At 38.1% G+C, this 18,563-nt stretch overlaps 1 protein-coding gene across 2 annotated transcripts in view; it reads left to right on the forward strand.

The window, feature by feature from the left end:
- The window catches only part of ZC3H13 (zinc finger CCCH-type containing 13), a 114,923-nt gene that overhangs the window by 83,130 nt on the left and 13,230 nt on the right, over window positions 1–18,563 (forward strand). For both annotated transcript variants that reach the window (XM_044249752.1, XM_044249753.1), the window contains exons 12-15: window positions 4,170–4,731; window positions 13,941–14,044; window positions 14,389–15,558; window positions 16,318–16,839. In XM_044249752.1, the coding sequence (XP_044105687.1) occupies window positions 4,170–4,731; window positions 13,941–14,044; window positions 14,389–15,558; window positions 16,318–16,839 (2,358 nt within the window). The remainder of the gene's footprint in view (window positions 1–4,169; window positions 4,732–13,940; window positions 14,045–14,388; window positions 15,559–16,317; window positions 16,840–18,563) is intronic.

Raw genomic sequence — 18,563 nt, forward strand, 5'->3', positions numbered from 1 at the left:
TTCTAGGCATTTCTGATTGAGGAGATGCTTTCCCACCTGAGTATCCTGGCCACTCACTCACTAACTTTGATAATACACCAAGTCTTATAAGAGCTGTCAGAAGAACAAAGGGGAAAAAAATTGATGATGGTAGGGTTGGGGGTGATCTGAGGAAACATTTTATATGCATGTTCCTTCTTGAGAATTTACAATAGTTTAGCTAATTTTATATTCTTGTGTATCTTAAACTAAACATTTTTGGTTAATGTATTAGATTCTACTCTGTTAGATACACTCTCTTAAATCAGTTTTGAAGCAAGATTACTCGAAGTCATTTAAAAAGGGTTTATAAGCAGTTTCTTTAACAAGCTTTTATTATCCATCTGTATTAGGGCCTTTAAACTCTTTAAGATCTTATGAAGCTCTAACTAACTTCATAAGAGATAGTTAGTAACTCTGAAGTAACGTTTGCTATAATGCTGAGATTAATATAGTACGAAACTTGACTGAGTAGGAAATTGAATAATGATGTTTCATAGTGGGCAGAATCACAAAGGTAACAGTGTGTGTGTTGATATGGGCAGTAATGAGAGAGGAAGGTCACTAAGACACCAGGTACTTCAGTAGTATAGATGAGATTAGACTTGGTTGAGTTGAGTTTGGTAGGGTAAGCCTAATGGATTTGTGTTAAAAGATGTGTATGATTTCCTTAGTTACAAATAAGGCTGGAATTTATATGTTGTGTGTTGATACCTGAAATTATATCTTACCTAAAGCTGATTCACCTCTCCTTAATCTAACATTTTGTCCTTGTAATGCTGTGCTTTTTAAATGTCTCTTCTCTCTCTCTCTCTCTCTCTCTCTCTCTTTTTTTTCCTAGTTGGATATCCTAGCTCAGGCTTTTTCTTCTTATTCCTGAATTCAGTAGCAACATTTGGTTTCAGTCTTGTATTTAGTTCTCAACCATACGTGTATTAAGTTTCTGGGAACTTTGATAGTTGCTTTTTATGTATTAGCAGACTTAATATAGTAAAAGATACTAAGTCTGGGAATATATATATAAAATATCCTTTAAAATCCTTTTACCTTTATAATATTCCTGTGAGTGTTGGTATGACGACAAGAGAATTCACATTTCATAACTTAAGAGATTTGGGCTAGGAGAAGGATAGTGATTTTTCCAGTGTTACAGAGAAGTAAGTTCCAGAGCTGGAATTCAAACTCAGATCTTCTGACTGCAAGTTCTGTCCTCTTTCTGCTTTACTTTACTATAACTACTTCAATAAATAGCAGTTGTATGATTGAAACAGAACTATATATTTGAGGTTACCGGTATATTCCACAACGTTTATTGAGTACTCATGCATTTTGCTAGGTTTTTGAAGTACAGTAGTTCTTGTGCTTCTAGAACTTAATGGGAGGGAAGATACCTCCCCTTAAACACCCAAAAAGAGAAATGACTGTTCAGTGCAATCAAGGACACAAAGAATGTGCCCAGATAGAAATAAAGGATAAGAGAGGAACCTTCTTTAGATAGACTGTGTATAAAAATTTGAAAGATGACATTTATGCAGAAGCATAAATGCAAGAGAAGAAACTAGCATTGTGAAGATTGAGGGTAAAAACACTCCATGCAGAGGGAAGAGTATGTGCCAATTCTCTGAGATAAGAAATACTATGTCCTAGAGTTTGAAAGAAGGCCAGTGTGACCAGAGTACGGTGAGCAATAGGCAGATTGATAGAGGTTGAAGGTAGGGATGTGTGCAAGCACCTTGTTCTGTGCTCAGGAATTTCAGTCTTCCCTTTAGTTCTTAACAGGCTGATTAGGATACACAGAGACAATTGGAGTGTAATTAATGTTACTACTGTATGAAGTTCTGTGAGATGACAGAGGAGCAGACAGGGTTCTGAGATCAGGAGAGCTTCCCTAAAGAGTTTGCTAGAAGGACGATGGAAGAACACTTGGCAGGGAAAAGGGGTAGCATGTGCTGACATGCAGGACTAAAAGAAACATATGCTTAGAGTAGTAATGAGTTATGGTGTTGGGAGTAGAGGTATGCCATAATAGGTAGGGAAGGAAAGAAACTGGGAAAAAGGACTGGTGAGAGACTATAGACCAGGTTCTAAATAGTCTAATAACCAGGCTAAAAATTTTTGATTGGTTGCCTTGTAGGCAGGGAAAAGCAGTTGGAAAAAATAGAGTTTTCATGTAAAAAGTATAAGTAAGTCTGGGGAAGGACTGAAGACAATGATACCAACCAGTTAGACTGTTGATGACATAGACATCTAGGAAGAGGTGATCAGAGTCTGTTAAGAATACTAACTGTAGGGATGGAGAGAGGAAATGGATTAAGAAATATTTTGAGAGTGAATTGATGGATAGCTCAGAGCTCTCCAGCTTTCATGAATGGGTATGTCATTCATTAAGATAAGGAAATAATATGAAGAGAAAAGCATCTTTGAAGAACATATTTTGGGGAAAAGATAGAAAAAAAGTTTGGACACATTAAAGTGATGTTCTTATATCCTCTCCATTTTCTTTGAAGTAAGAGACATTGACTTTTTGGTTGGGGAAAATAGAATTTTTATCTATCATAAGAAGTGTGAGTAAAAAAGTTTATTCCCTGACATGACTGTAATCAGAAATTTCAAGAATGAATTACTACATGCTGCAGTATTGAATTTCAGGTTCTGTAATCATTGTGACATTAGTATGACCCCTCAACCAGGAACTCAGACAATCTAAGACCATAAATATGTAGCATTTGGGGAATCAAAAGTGAACAATAGAACCATTTTAAATTTAAGTTGGTTTCAGCAAAAATAAAAAAGGGTTTAGGAGAAACTGACTTCTAGTCCCAATGTCCTAATAAATCTGCCATCTCTGTGGCTTTGGCCAGTCAACTTCTGGACCATAATTTCTGTGTTTTTAAGAAACAGCCAGATAAGATTTTGTTTTGTTTTAGCTTTAAAATTCTATGAACTTTTGTATTGATAAGTAACCTCTAAAGAGTAAATATGCATTAAGTCTTGCCTTTTTCATCTGTGATAAGATAGGAAATTAAAATTACTTTAACGATTGATCCCTTCCCTGGAAACATCCTTAAGTTATTCTGCTTTTAATAAGCTGGTATTAGATATTCCACTTGAAAAGCTATTGACCATAATGTAACCCATACAATATAGGTTTATGACTAACCCATAAACATTATTACATAATATGGAAATAGAAACCTCATATAAGTAGCCTAGATCCTACCACAGTGAACTATTTTCAAAAATGGTTAATTCTGTGGAAAAGTCAATCCCATTTTTTTAATACATTTTTCTGGTCCCAGACTAATTTCCCCCTCAACTGGACATTTGGGCAGCATGTATTCATTTTCGCTGTGTTTATATGATTCATGTATTGAAAAAAATATATTTATATAAAATGTGATGAGATGATCAGTTTAACATTTTTAAGAAAACAGCTCTTCATCTGAGTGATGAGTAATATGATTAAATAAAACTTTTAATTTATTATAAATATATATCACTAATATGAAACACTTTACATTTGATTACTTCAAGATTGCTAAGCATCAGTACCCTTAATATTCTAGTTTATGATAAATTGATATTGCAGCAACAATTATTGACAGATGTTTTGTTCTACTATATTTTCCTCACATAGTAGCTGCACTTTGATATGTATATATTTTGGCCTGAAATTAGAGGTGTGACTTACGAGGGAAATTTTTTTTTTCCTTCAGCTCCTATGTTCTACACCTCCTGCTGCCCCTATCCTTTGCCACCAGTGTTCTCAGGTCCTGCTGGGGGGACAGAGAAGATCAGAGGTGAAGGGTAGAGATGGCAGAAAGTGGGGTTGGAGCAGTGGGCTGGAGGTAGGGTAGGGAGCATGCAGAGAAAGATCAAAGGTGGATCAGTGGGAGGTGGGAGGCGGGGTTGATGGGGAACAGAAAACACGTTAGTTAGAGGGCAAATAAAACTTACCTTTAAGAAAAAAAAAATTGTAAACATCTAGGGGTGATTATTTGAATGATTAACTTAAACGTAAATATAGTACCTGATTTATATTTGCTGCCAGTGTGACCCTATACACAGATAAAATTTAAGATTTGCCATATTGTCTTACCAATAGGTTATCTGTCAAATTAATCACTGACAAAACTTGATTTTCATTGTAGATCAAAGACCAAGCTCACCAATTCGACATCAGGGAAGGAATGACGAGCTTGAGCGTGATGAAAGAAGAGAGGAACGAAGAGTAGACAGAGTGGAGGATAGAAGAGATGAAAGGGCCAGAGAAAGAGAGAGGGAGCGAGAGCGAGACAGAGAGCGGGAGAGGGAGAGGGAGCGTGAGCGGGATCGGGAAAGAGAGAAGGAGAGAGAGCTGGAAAGAGAGCGTGCTAGGGAGCGGGAGAGAGAAAGAGAAAGAGAAAAGGAGAGGGACCGTGAAAGAGAGCGAGATCGTGACCATGACCGAGACAGGGAGAGAGAGAGGGAGCGAGATAGGGAAAAAGAGCGGGAGCGAGAGAGAGAAGAACGGGAGAGAGAGCGAGAGCGAGAGCGGGAGAGGGAACGAGAGCGAGAGCGGGAACGAGAGAGAGCAAGAGAGAGGGATAAAGAACGAGAGCGTCAGAGGGATTGGGAAGACAAAGATAAAGGACGAGATGACCGCCGAGAAAAGCGAGAAGATACCAGAGAAGACAGGAATCCCAGAGATGGACATGAAGAGAGAAAGTCAAAGTAAGAATGAGAATGAATCAGTTTTTTAAAGTTACATTTCAGTAAAGAGTTTAAAAGTTTCATTTAATGCTTTTTAGTGTGCCCCTAATGTCCTTATAATAATTCTTTTTCCTCTCTACATTTTCCTGTATTTTAATTTTATTATATATATTTGGTGTTTAAAGTCTTTTGAATTGTCTAGGAAAGAAACACTTTCTCATCCTATTTCTGTAGCCATGGATATAATTAATCATTCTTATTTACTGTGCCATTTTTAATGACATATTGGCTTACTCGGCTTCTATAGATTTGTTAAGGAATCCAACTATAAGTGATAGAACCAATAAACTACACCTCATCATATCCACTTTATAACTAGTTTATGGAGTTGACCAGTCACCAGGAGGTATTACCTATGCTATTCCTAATAATCCTTCATGAGTTTTGTGTACTTACAAGTCTGGAGTCATTACCCCCAGCCCCGGAAGCATTCACAGTGTCTTAAAACTGAAGGAAGCCCTACAGCTACTACCTGGCTAGAAGATGAGAGAGAGGAGTTGTCCTCTCTTGAGCTATGGAGTTATTATACATTATTGGGATCATAAGATGTGGTGTTACTATTGCAAAGATCTGAGGACAGTTTCTCTTTTCTTTCTTTTTTTCCACTTGCCTTTTTTTTTTAGACAAAAAGAATTTATTTGCTCAGGTATCTGGGAAGTCCATGGTCGGTGTTCATTTGTTCTGATGTGACTGTATTCAGACTTTCAAACAAAGTATTAGGAATGCTGTCTCTCCATCTCCACTGTTTTCTTCTGTGTGAGTTCCAGTTTCAGAAAGATTTTCTCCAGATGATGGCTAAGATGGCTTGAGTGTATGCCTATCATCTTCACAGCCTTCTCTGTATGTTGGGGCTCTCATTAGTTGAGGAGTAGACAAGGGAGCTAAGTCAGTCACTGTAGCCATGAGAATTTTGGACTCCTTCATCAATTTTGAGGTTTTATGGACATAAAGCCAACTTTGTTGGAGTTAACTGCCCTTTTTTTTTTTAAGTTTGCTAAAACAAATAATTTGTATATCCATTGCTTCTGCCTCTAGCTCATTTGAATCGTGATGAATATAGCTCCCTGCTTTAAGTTTTTTTCATCACTGCTATTGGAGATTATGGTTATAGACAAAGAACATAGCACAGAAGTGGAGTCTTCTTCTGTTAGATCTTGACTTCCCTTAATTCTGCAGCCAGGGTTTTCTATAGTTCACCCACTGGCTTCCCTTTCCCCATGTTTAAAAAAAAAAATCTTACATTAACATAAAATTCAGCTAGTACCCTTACATGTAGGCACACAATACATATTATTTCTCTTCTCTGACCAGGTCCTTAAGCTAAGATCGAAATTCCGAAATCTTTGTTACTTACTATTATTATCCAGTCCTGTGCTTTGATTTCATTTTTTCATGATTCTGATCTCTGTTTACAGTGAAAAGTTTGCTCTGGTTCTTTGCCACTGGACAATCCAAACATTACAAGAACCCCAGAAACTTGGGAGTCAAACAGCTCTAAAACAATAACTAGCTATCTGAGACTAGTATCTTGATATTTTTATCAATTATATTGTCATCTCAGGGGCGCCTGGGTGGCTTAATGGGTTAAGGCCTCTGCCTTCAGCTCAGGTCATGATCCCAGGGTCCTGAGATCGAGCCCCACATCCAGCTCTCTGCTCAACGGGGAGCATGCTTCCCCTCTTCTCTCTCTCTGCCTGCCTCTCTGCCTACTTGTGATCTCTGTGTGTCAAATAAATAAAATCTTTTAAAAAAAATTATATTGTCATCTCAGTAGTTGAATTTATCCAGAACTTCTTTTTTTTTTTTTCCAATTTATTTATTTTCAGAAAAACAGTATTCATTATTTTTTCACCACACCCAGTGCTCCATGCAAGCTGTGCCCTCTATAATACCCACCACCTGGTACCCCAACCTCCCACCTCCCTGCCACTTCAAACCCCTCAGATTGTTTTTCAGAGTCCATAGTCTCTCATGGTTCATCTCCCCTTCCAATTTACCCAAAAGCACATACCCTCCCCAATGTCCATAACCCTACTCCCCTACTTCCAACCCCCCTCCCCCCAGCAACCCACAGTTTGTTTAGTGAGATTAAGAGTCACTTATGGTTTGTCTCCCTCCCTATCCCATCTTGTTTCATGGATTCTTCTCCTACCCACTTAAGCCCCCATGTTGCATCACCACTCCCTCATATCAGGGAGATCATATGATAGTTGTCTTTCTCTGCTTGACTTATTTCGCTAAGCATGATACGCTCTAGCTCCATCCATGTTGTCGCAAATGGCAAGATTTCGTTTCTTTTGATGGCTGCATAGTATTCCATTGTGTATATATACCACATCTTCTTGATCCATTCATCTGTTGATGGACATCTAGGTTCTTTCCATAGTTTGGCTATTGTGGACATTGCTGCTATAAACATTCGGGTGCACGTGCCCCTTTGGATCACTACGTTTGTATCTTTAGGGTAAATTCCCAGTAGTGCAATTGCTGGGTCATAGGGCAGTTCTATTTTCAACATTTTGAGGAACCTCCATGCTGTTTTCCAGAGTGGTTGCACCAGCTTGCATTCCCACCAACAGTGTAGGAGGGTTCCCCTTTCTCCGCATCCTCGCCAGCATCTGTCATTTCCTGACTTGTTGATTTTAGCCATTCTGACTGGTGAGGTGATATCTCATTGTGGTTTTGATTTGTATTTCCCTGATGCCGAATGATATGGAGCACTTTTTCATGTGTCTGTTGGCCATCTGGATGTCTTCTTTGCAGAAACGTCTGTTCATGTCCTCTGCCCATTTCTTGATTGGATTATTTGTTCTTTGGGTGTTGAGTTTGTTAAGTTCTTTATAGATTTTGGACACTAGTCCTTTATCTGATATGTCGTTTGCAAATATCTTCTCCCATTCTGTCAGTTGTCTTTTGGTTTTGTTAACTGTTTCCTCTGCTGTGCAAAAGCTTTTGATCTTGATGAAATCCCAAAAGTTCATTTTTGCCCTTGCTTCCCTTGCCTTTGGCGATGTTCCTAGGAAGATGTTGCTGCGGCTGAGGTCGAAGAGGTTGCTGCCTGTGTTCTCCTCAAGGATTTTGATGGAGTCCTTTCTCACATTGAGGTCCTTCATCCATTTTGAATCTATTTTTGTGTGTGGTGTAAGGAAATGGTCCAATTTCATTTTTCTGCACGTGGCTGTCCAATTTTCCCAACACCATTTATTGAAGAGGCTGTCTTTTTTCCATTGGACATTCTTTCCTGCTTTGTCGAAGATTAGTTGACCATAGAGTTGAGGGTCTATTTCTGGGCTCTCTATTCTGTTCCATTGGTCTATGTGTCTGTTTTTGTGCCAGTACCATGCTGTCTTGATGATGACAGCTTTGTAATAAAGCTTGAAGTCCGGAATTGTGATGCCACCAACTTTGGCTTTGTTTTTCAATATCCCTTTGGCTATTCGAGGTCTTTTCTGGTTCCATATAAATTTTAAAATTATTTGTTCCATTTCTTTGAAAAAGATGGATGGTACTTTGATAGGAATTGCATTAAATGTGTAGATTGCTTTAGGTAGCATAGACATTTTCACAATATTTATTCTTCCAATCCAGGAGCATGGAACATTTTTCCATTTCTTTGTGTCTTCCTCAATTTCTTTCATGAGTACTTTATAGTTTTCTGAGTATAGATTCTGTGCCTCTTTGGTTAGGTTTATTCCTAGGTATCTTATGGTTTGGGGTGCAATTGTAAATGGGATTGACTCCTTAATTTCTCTTTCTTCTGTCTTGTTGTTGGTGGTTGGTGTAGAGAAATGCAACTGATTTCTGTGCATTGATCTTATATCCTGACACTTTACTGAATTCCTGTATAAGTTCTAGCAGTTTTGGAGTGGAGTCTTTTGGGTTTTCCACATAGAGTATCATATCATCTGCGAAGAGTGATAATTTGACTTCTTCTTTGCCGATTTGGATGCCTTTAATTTCCTTTTGTTGTCTGATTGCTGAGGCTAGGACTTCTAGTACTATGTTGAATAGCAGTGGTGATAATGGACATCCCTGCCGTGTTCCTGACCTTAGTGGAAAAGCTTTCAGTTTTTCTCCATTGAGAATGATATTTGCAGTGGGTTTTTCATAGATGGCTTTGATGATATTGAGGTATGTGCCCTCTATCCCTACACTTTGAAGGGTTTTGATCAGGAAGGGATGCTGTACTTTGTCAAATGCTTTTTCAGCATCTATTGAGAGTATCATATGGTTCTTGTTCTTTCTTTTATTGATGTGTTGTATCACATTGACTGATTTGCGGATGTTGAACCAACCTTGCAGCCCTGGGATAAATCCCACTTGGTCGTGGTGAATAATCCTTTTAATGTACTGTTGAATCCTATTGGCTAGTATTTTGGTGAGAATTTTTGCATCTGTGTTCATCAAGGATATTGGTCTATAGCTCTCTTTTTTGATGGGATCCTTGTCTGGTTTTGGGATCAAGGTGATGCTGGCCTCATAAAATGAGTTTGGGAGTTTTCCTTCCATTTCTATTTTTTGGAACAGTTTCAGGAGAATAGGAATTAGTTGTTCTTTAAATGTTTGGTAGAATTCCCCTGGGAAGCCATCTGGCCCTGGGCTTTTGTTTGTTTGGAGATTTTTAATGACTGTTTCAATCTCCTTACTGGTTATGGGTCTGTTCAGGCTTTCTATTTCTTCCTGGTTCAATTTTGGTAGTTTATATTTTTCTAGGAATGCATCCATTTCTTCCAGATTGTCAAATTTGTTGGCGTAGAGTTGCTCATAGTATGTTCTTATAATAGTTTGTATTTCTTTGGTGTTAGTTGTGATCTCTCCTCTTTCATTCATGATTTTATTTATTTGGGTCCTTTCTCTTTTCTTTTTGATAAGTCTGGCCAGGGGTTTATCAATTTTATTAATTCTTTCAAAGAACCAGCTCCTAGTTTCGTTGATTTGTTCTATTGTTTTTTTGGTTTCTATTTCATTGATTTCTGCTCTGATCTTTATGATTTCTCTTCTCCTGCTGGGCTTAGGGTTTCTTTCTTGTTCTTTCTCCAGCTCCTTTAGGTGTAGGGTTAGGTTGTGTACCTGAGACCTTTCTTGTTTCTTGAGAAAAGCTTGTACCGCTATATATTTTCCTCTCAGGACTGCCTTTGTTGTGTCCCACAGATTTTGAACCGTTGTATTTTCATTATCATTTGTTTCCATGATTTTTTTCAATTCTTCTTTAATTTCCCGGTTGACCCATTCATTCTTTAGAAGCATGCTGTTTAGTCTCCATGTATTTGGGTTCTTTCCAAACTTCCTCTTGTGGTTGAGTTCTAGCTTCAGAGCATTGTGGTCTGAAAATATGCAGGGAATGATCCCAATCTTTTGATACCGGTTGAGTCCTGATTTAGGACCGAGGATGTGATCTATTCTGGAGAATGTTCCATGTGCACTAGAGAAGAATGTGTATTCTGTTGCTTTGGGATGAAATGTTCTGAATATATCTGTGATGTCCATCTCATCCAGTGTATCATTTAAGGCCTTTATTTCCCTGTTGATCTTTTGCTTGGATGATCTGTCCATTTCAGTGAGGGGAGTGTTAAAGTCCCCTACTATTATTGTATTATTGTTGATGTGTTTCTTTGATTTTGTTATTAATTGGTTTATATAGTTGGCTGCTCCCACGTTGGGGGCATAGATATTTAAAATTGTTAGATCTTCTTGTTGGACAGACCCTTTGAGTATGATATAGTGTCCTTCCTCATCTCTTATTATAGTCTTTGGCTTAAAATCTAATTGATCTGATATAAGGATTGCCACTCCTGCTTTTTTCTGATGTCCATTAGCATGGTAAATTCTTTTCCACCCCCTCACTTTAAGTCTGGAGGTGTCTTCGGGTTTAAAATGAGTTTCTTGGAGGCAACATATAGATGGGTTTTGTTTTTTTATCCATTCTGATACCCTGTGTCTTTTGATTGGGGCATTTAGCCCATTAACATTCAGGGTAACTATTGAGAGATATGATTTTAGTGCCATTGTATTGCCTGTAAGGTGACTGTTACTGTATATTGTCTCTGTTCCTTTCTGATCTACCACTTGTAGGCTCTCTCTTTGCTTAGAGGACCCCTTTCAGTATTTCCTGTAGAGCTGGTTTGGTGTTTGCAAATTCTTTCAGTTTTTGTTTGTCCTGGAAGCTTTTAATCTCTCCTTCTATTTTCAATGATAGCCTAGCTGGATATAGTATTCTTGGCTGCATGTTTTTCTCGTTTAGTGCTCTGAAAATGTCATGCCAGCTCTTTCTGGCCTGCCAGGTCTCTGTGGATAAGTCAGCTGCCAATCTAATACTTTTACCATTGTATGTTACAGACTTCTTTTCCCGGGCTGCTTTCAGGATTTTCTCTTTGTCACTAAGGCTTGTAAATTTTACTATTAGGTGACGGGGTGTGGGCCTATTCTTATTGATTTTGAGGGGCGTTCTCTGAACCTCCTGAATTTTGATGCTCGTTCCCTTTGCCATATTGGGGAAATTCTCCCCAATAATTCTCTCCAGTATACCTTCTGCTCCCCTCTCTCTTTCTTCTTCTTCTGGAATCCCAATTATTCTAATGTTGTTTCGTCTTATGGTGTCACTTATCTCTCGAATTCTCCCCTCATGGTCCAGTAGCTGTTTGTCCCTCTTTTGCTCAGCTTCTTTATTCTCTGTCATTTGGTCCTCTATATCGCTAATTCTTTCTTCTGCCTCATTTATCCTAGCAGTGAGAGCCTCCATTTTTGATTGAACTTCATTAATAGCTTTTTTGATTTCAACTTGGTTAGATTTTAGTTCTTTTATTTCTCCAGAAAGGGCTTTTATATCTCTGGAGAGGGTTTCTCTAATATCTTCCATGCCTTTTTCAAGCCCGGCTATAACCTTGAGAATTGTCATTTTGAACTCTAGATCTGACATATTACCAATGTCTGTATTGATTAGGTCCCTAGCCTTTGGTACTACCTCTTGTTCTTTTTTTTGTTGTGAATTTTTCCGCCTTGTCATTTTGTCCAGCTAAGAGTATATGAAGGAGCAAGTAAAATACTAAAAGGGTGGCAACAATCCCAGGAAAATATGCTTTAACCAAATCAGAAGAGATCCCAAATCGTGAGGGGGGAGAAATCCTCACGATTGGGTGAGGGATCTCCTCTGATTGGGATCTCCTTTGATTGGGATCTCCCAATCTCTTCTGATTGGGATCTCTTCTGATTTGGGGATAAAAAGAGGTTCAAAAAGAAAGAAAGAAAAAAAATAAAAAAAGAATTAAAAAAAAGATATTGAATTAAAAATTCAATCAAGAATTTAAAAAAGAATTAAGAAAAAAAAAGATTGAAGAGATTAGGATCTCTTCTTTCAGAAAGTGGTTGTTTTTCTGTTTCTAGAATTGCTGTTCTTCTTCTCTTCGATCTGCCGATGGATTTGCAGGTGTTTGCAATCTTTAGATAAGCTCTCTAGCTGATCTCCTGCTAGCTGAGGTAGTCTCAGCCTGCTACTTCTCCGCCATCTTGACTCCTCGCTCCTATCCAGAACTTCTTTAACCACTATTATATAGGTTTTATTTGCTGAATTGCCATACTATTTATTTTACTCTTAATTTTGTTTCTATAACTATTTCCTTGAAGTTAAAAGTTCTTTTTTGTATATTTTAATTATTCACTTTATTCTCATATATCAGTTATCTCTTGCTGTGTATCAAACCACACAGAAAGTTAGTTTAAAGCAACAACAATTTACCTGCTCATAATCATACAGATTAACACTTTTGGCTGGGCTCAGCAAAGTGCTTCTGCTGATCTTACTTGGGATCACTCATGTTTCCAGTCAGTCTGGTAGTTCAACTGGTTCTGGATGACCCAAAATGGCCCCAATCTTATATTTTGGTACAGCCTGTTAGGTTAGGGCATCTCTTTTTCTCCTCCACATGACCTTTCATTCTCCAGTAGTTTAAACTCTGCATATAATGATGGTAACATACTCAGAGGGCAAAAGCTGAAGTCTGGTTGCCTCTTGAGTCTTGACTTTCCAAACTTACACAATGTTCTTTCACCACAATGCTCTTGTCATAGCGAGTCAGTGGGCCAGCCCAGATTCAAAGAATGGAGAGATAGATGGCCTAATGATGAGGAGTTTCAGATAGAGAATTGTATGAGCTTGTGCCTGTAAGTTGTCATACTAATCTCCTTTTTTCCACCTGGTTACTCATCTGTATAAATGAGCTGTCAAGGAGATAGGTGTACTGCAGTGTTTTTGCCACTTTTAACCATAGTATTTATAAACAAAATTAATAAAAAACTGGCCAAAATTTAATGAATAAATACGAAAACACTAGAATAATTTAAGTACCAGAGATATTAATGACGAGTCATTTAAGGTTTAACCTAAAGACCTAGAAATATAGTGAACATATGAATTATTTTATTAACTTGCCACCAAGCAAGTGATTTTTGTTCTAAGAAGAGGGAAGGAACCAATTTTTCCAGTATACCCACAACATGACTAACACTCGGTGTATGATATAACTAACTTAAATTCATGTTTTTTTTGACTCCAAAGCAAATACTAAATTTTCTCATTTGGCTTCCCAACATAAAATATTTCTTTATCATAAAAATTAAAATTAATGAGTAAGTTTTAGTCAAGGGTGCATTATATATTATTAATGCCTCTGTTGTATGTTACCATCTTGTAGTAATTAAATCTGGTGATTTAATGAAGATTAAATCTGATGATTTAATGAAGAAAGACCTATTGCCTTGTATTTTAAGTCCACAATTGTGTGTCTTAACAAACGAAGTGAAGAATTTTATTAAAGATGCTGAATATTGGGGCACCTGGGTGGCTCAGTGGGTTAAGCCACTGCCTTTGGCTCAGGTCATGGTCTCGGGTCCTGGGATCGAGTCCCGCATTGGGCTCTCTGCTCAGCGGGGAGCCTGCTTCCCTCTATCTCTCTCTCTGCCTGCCTCTCCGTCTACTTGTGATCTCTCTCTGTCAAATAAATAAATAAAATCTTTAAAAAAAAAAAAAAAAGATGCTGAATTCCTTTTTGTATGATATAGCTCTGACAATATTGCCCTCACAATTTTATATTCTAGTTATAGTAAAGAAATAATACTAGTAAAGAAATCACTTTTTTATCCCCTGGAGGTTTATAAGTTATATTTGTTCAACTTAGGAAACGTTATAGAAATGAAGGAAGTCCTAGCCCTCGTCAGTCACCTAAGCGCCGGCGAGAGCATTCTCCTGACAGTGATGCGTACAACAGCGGAGATGATAAAAGTAAGCAGAATCTATTTTCTGTATATCTATATCCACTTTCTTTTATAACCATGAGATCATTCTTTGGCATTAGTAGAAAGTGATGAAGTAAGATTTAAAACTTTTCTTGCTTTGCTGCCTCTGAATATCTCATGTGACTAAAGTATATGCTAGAAATACAGTTCCTGTATCGTACTGGCACTGTCATCTCCTACTATTTGTAATAAAGCCCTATTGTGAGTGAAATTACTGCCACTTTTAAAGTTTTAAAATGAAAAGTGAGAGGTTGGGTTATTATTATTTCTGTGTAACATGCCATGTTATTTACCTGGTGAAAGTGTGATTACTTTCATCTTTTTGTATAGATGAAAAACATAGACTCTTGAGCCAGGTTGTACGACCTCAAGAGTCTCGTTCTCTCAGTCCATCACACCTTACAGAAGACAGGCAGGGTAGATGGAAAGAGGAAGATCGTAAACTAGAAAGAAAAGAGAGTTCAAGGCGCTATGAAGAGCAAGAGCTCAAAGAGAAAGTTTCTTCTGTAGATAAGCAAAGAGAACAGACAGAAATTATGGAAAGTTCAAGAACTCGTGCACAAGACATGATGGGACACCACCCGTCTGATGATCGAGACATATCTGATCGAGCTCATGATGAGAACAAGAAAAAAGCAAAAATTCAAAAGAAACCTATTAAGAAAAAGAAAGAGGATGATGTTGGGATAGAGAGGGGTAACACAGAGACAGCATCTGAAGATGGTCAGGTATTTTCACCCAAAAAAGGACAGAAGAAGAAAAGTATTGAAAAAAAACGTAAAAAATCCAAAGGCGATTCTGATATTTCTGATGAAGAAGCAGTACTGCAGAATAAGAAGAAGAGAGGCCCACGGACTCCCCCTATAACAACCAGAGAGGAACTGGTTGAAATTTCCAATGGTAAGGATGGCAGTCTAGAGGATTCTCAGAAAAAAGAAGATACAGCATTCAGTGACTGGTCTGATGAGGATGTACCTGACCGGGCCGAGGGGGCAGAACCGGAGCACGCTGCCAGGGCTCCTACTCCTGGAAGGACACCTTCTCCGTCTTCTCTTCCTCCTCCTCCTCCTCCTGCAGCCACTGCTGCCAGTACCACTGCCCCTGCTACTCTCTCCGCATCTGCCGCCGCCATTGCCGCCTCTGCCACACCCAGTACCGCCAACGAAGACTCACACAGAAAATGCCATAGAACACGGGCGGAAAAAGTAGAGGCACCTCATGTCACTATAGAAGATGCGCCACATCGCAAGCCAGTGGATCAGAAGAGGAGTAGCAGCCTTGGGAGCAATCGGAGTAATCGTAGTCATACGTCTAGTCGTCTCCGTTCCCCGTCCAATGATTCTGCCCATCGAAGTGGAGATGACCAGAGTGGTCGAAAGAGAGTACTGCATAGTGGCTCAAGGGATAGAGAGAAAACGAAAAGTCTGGAAATCACAGGAGAGAGAAAATCTAGGATTGATCAGTTAAAGCGTGGAGAACCCAGTCGAAGTACTTCTTCAGGTAATAAAATTGAATTATAATCTAGCCAAGTGTTTCCTGTCTTAGTATATTACATATAATTTTATATTTTATGCAGAATATAAAGTAAATGCGAAATTGGTTATGATACACAGTGCCTTAAAGTTTAAGGAGCTTAAAAGCTTAAGCATGCCACCAAAATGCTACCATTTAATACCAGCGTTATAATAGAGATACTTTGAGTGATGCCCATCAGTTTAACATCAAGATGTTAGTAAGTATATCTTGGTGGAAGGGCTTATGTATTCAGGTCCCTTATTGATGCCTAAAATTTTAACCTTCCTGCTCTTCTTCCTACAGCCAGTGCTTTTTCTTTTGACCCCAGAAAATAAGGTAGGATATAGGAAGAGATCATATAATGAAGTGATCAGTTCTGTTAATGCTGGCCCATTTTTACGCATATATTTCTTAGAAGATATTTTGTGGTTATAGTGGAAATAAATGTGTTCCCTTGTCTTTTACATATTTAATTAGCACTTTAATGGAGAGAGATCAATTTTTCCTTAAAGTGAGTTCTGTGTATAATTGGGAATGGAGAAGTATCAAATTGTAAGCTTTAAAGGGCCCTAAGATATGAAGCATTTTCTTCCTCTTAAAGTACAGTGGACATAGAATGTTGCATTAGTTGGAGGTGTTGTATATAACACAGTGATTTGACTTACGCTTTGCTCACCACAAGTGTAGCAACAATGAAGCATGTTTTATCTTCTCATATGTTAACTCTTTGTATATTTATTTTAGATCGCCAGGACTCAAGGAGCCATAGTTCGAGAAGAAGTTCTCCTGAATCGGATCGACAGGTCCATTCAAGATCTGGGTCGTTTGATAGCAGAGATAGGCTTCAAGAACGTGATCGTTATGAGCATGATAGAGAGCGGGAAAGAGAGAGGAGAGATACAAGACAGAGAGAATGGGACCGAGATGCTGATAAAGATTGGCCACGGAACAGGGATCGAGATAGATTGCGGGAACGAGAGAGAGAACGAGACAAAAGGAGAGATTTGGACAGGGAGAGAGAGAGACTAATTCCTGATTCTGTGGAAAGGGACAGGGACAGAGACAGAGACAGAACTTTTGAGAGTTCTTCTCAAATAGAGTCTGTTAAACGCAGTGAAATAAAACTGGAAAGTGAACATGAAAGAGACCTAGAAGGCACTTCGCGAGATTCTCTTGCTTCAGATAAGGAAAAAATGGATAAAGATCTAGGATCTGTGCAGGGATTTGAAGATATAAACAAAGCTGAGAGAACTGAGAGTGTGGAAGGTGAGTGCCACAAGTTTTTGTCTGTTCCCCTGCTCTGTTCCTTTTCCATTTATATAGGAAACACAACATTTTCTTAAGAAGGTGTTCTGCTGATATGCGTAAGGAAAAGCCCTGTGATATTTCAAAAATGCATTCCCCTGATTGGTACTGTCAGGATAGACTTCGTTCAAATTAGCCTGTATGAAATAAAAGAAACTTAGATGTGGTTTCTGGAGGTGTTAAAAAATTAGTTATCACCTCCTTTTCTTAGATGCTTAAAAAAAAAAATCACAAACAGAAGTTATTTCTTGGTTCAGAGATGGACTAAATAGCTGTTAGTGATCCTGTTTTCCAGGGCAGTTGAGAACAAATACATGAAAACTGTACACATTCCCCAAAGTTGCATTTCCCCTCTGACCCACTCAGAGCCAGCCTCAGCGTTGGGGAACATCATTCTCCACTGCCCTACTCCTCCTTCAGCCCCAGACTGCACTACAGACTGACTCACACCTCTGAATTCTCTGAAGGCACTACACTCCAGCCATCTTTGTCCCCTCTCTTCCCATTGTCTGGTAGACATTTGTCCTTTTATCTTCTTTTACTCAGACATCAACTCCTAGTCTGTGTGTCATTTCCTCTGTGAAGACTTATCTGCTCTAGGGGTTTTTCAGAGCACCTGGTCTGTATTGCTTTTATAGCATCCCCACACTGTATTACAGTAATTTTTCTATGTTTTTCTCCCCCACTATACTGTATTCCTTTGTTAGGGACCCAGAGCTTTTCATTTCTTTATCATCAAGACTATAGCAAGGACACAGTAAATGGTTGATGAATGAAAATATGTACTGCCTGTGCATACATACTACACATCTTACTCATTGGTGAATTATAAGCTGGCTTAACAATAATAATGACTGCCCTGGAAATATTCCTGAAACTTCTTTCTCCTTGGATTGTCCAGTTCTGGTACCAGTGCATATACCGTTCTGATAAAACCTCTCCATTTCAATCCCTCAAGAAATTATGAGATACTTGTATGTAAGTGGCAATATTTTACTGTTCTTTTCATTTGCCATATTATAACACTGGGCCCAGAGTAAAATTCATATTCTTTTGAAACTGTAAACATCTTTACCGTTTCTTGGTTAACTGATTAGATATATTCCAGTACACCATCTGTTAGATACTTTTTCTCCCTAACAGAAACATTTTTATCTCAGTGTTCTTCACATTACAGTTCCATCTCAATTTTGAGCATAAATAGCCTCAAATTGTGATGGCACTAATGGAGGTACAACCTTGGGGTATAATTGAATATAATTGAACTAATCATTATAATAGCTCTCTTGTGATTGGAGTCAGTGCCCCTCATCTCTAAGATACATCATATCATTCACTGGTTGTGATCACAGATAACATAGCATAAAAATTTATAGGTGAATTACCTAATGTGAGATAAAAAATTTTATTCATCTAAAGTAGGAAAATGAGTTGGATAAACTTGAAAAAATAAAAATGTTATTTGCATATATGTTTAGACATATATTTCTATAATGAACTCATTAAAGTTGGTTACCTTAAAAACAAATTGGTGGAGGCATAAGGAGATTATTAAAGAATTTAATAGAATAGAAAATTATGGGATGACTAAAAACATCTCATAGTTTACTGTATTTTATTTGCTGCAAATTTATACCTGTGAAGCATAGTGTTGCATTTTGAAAACTAGTGTTGTAAACTCAGTA

Source organism: Neovison vison, chromosome 5 (assembly GCF_020171115.1).
Source record: "Neovison vison isolate M4711 chromosome 5, ASM_NN_V1, whole genome shotgun sequence".
In the NCBI taxonomy this organism is placed as follows: domain Eukaryota; kingdom Metazoa; phylum Chordata; class Mammalia; order Carnivora; family Mustelidae; genus Neogale; species Neogale vison.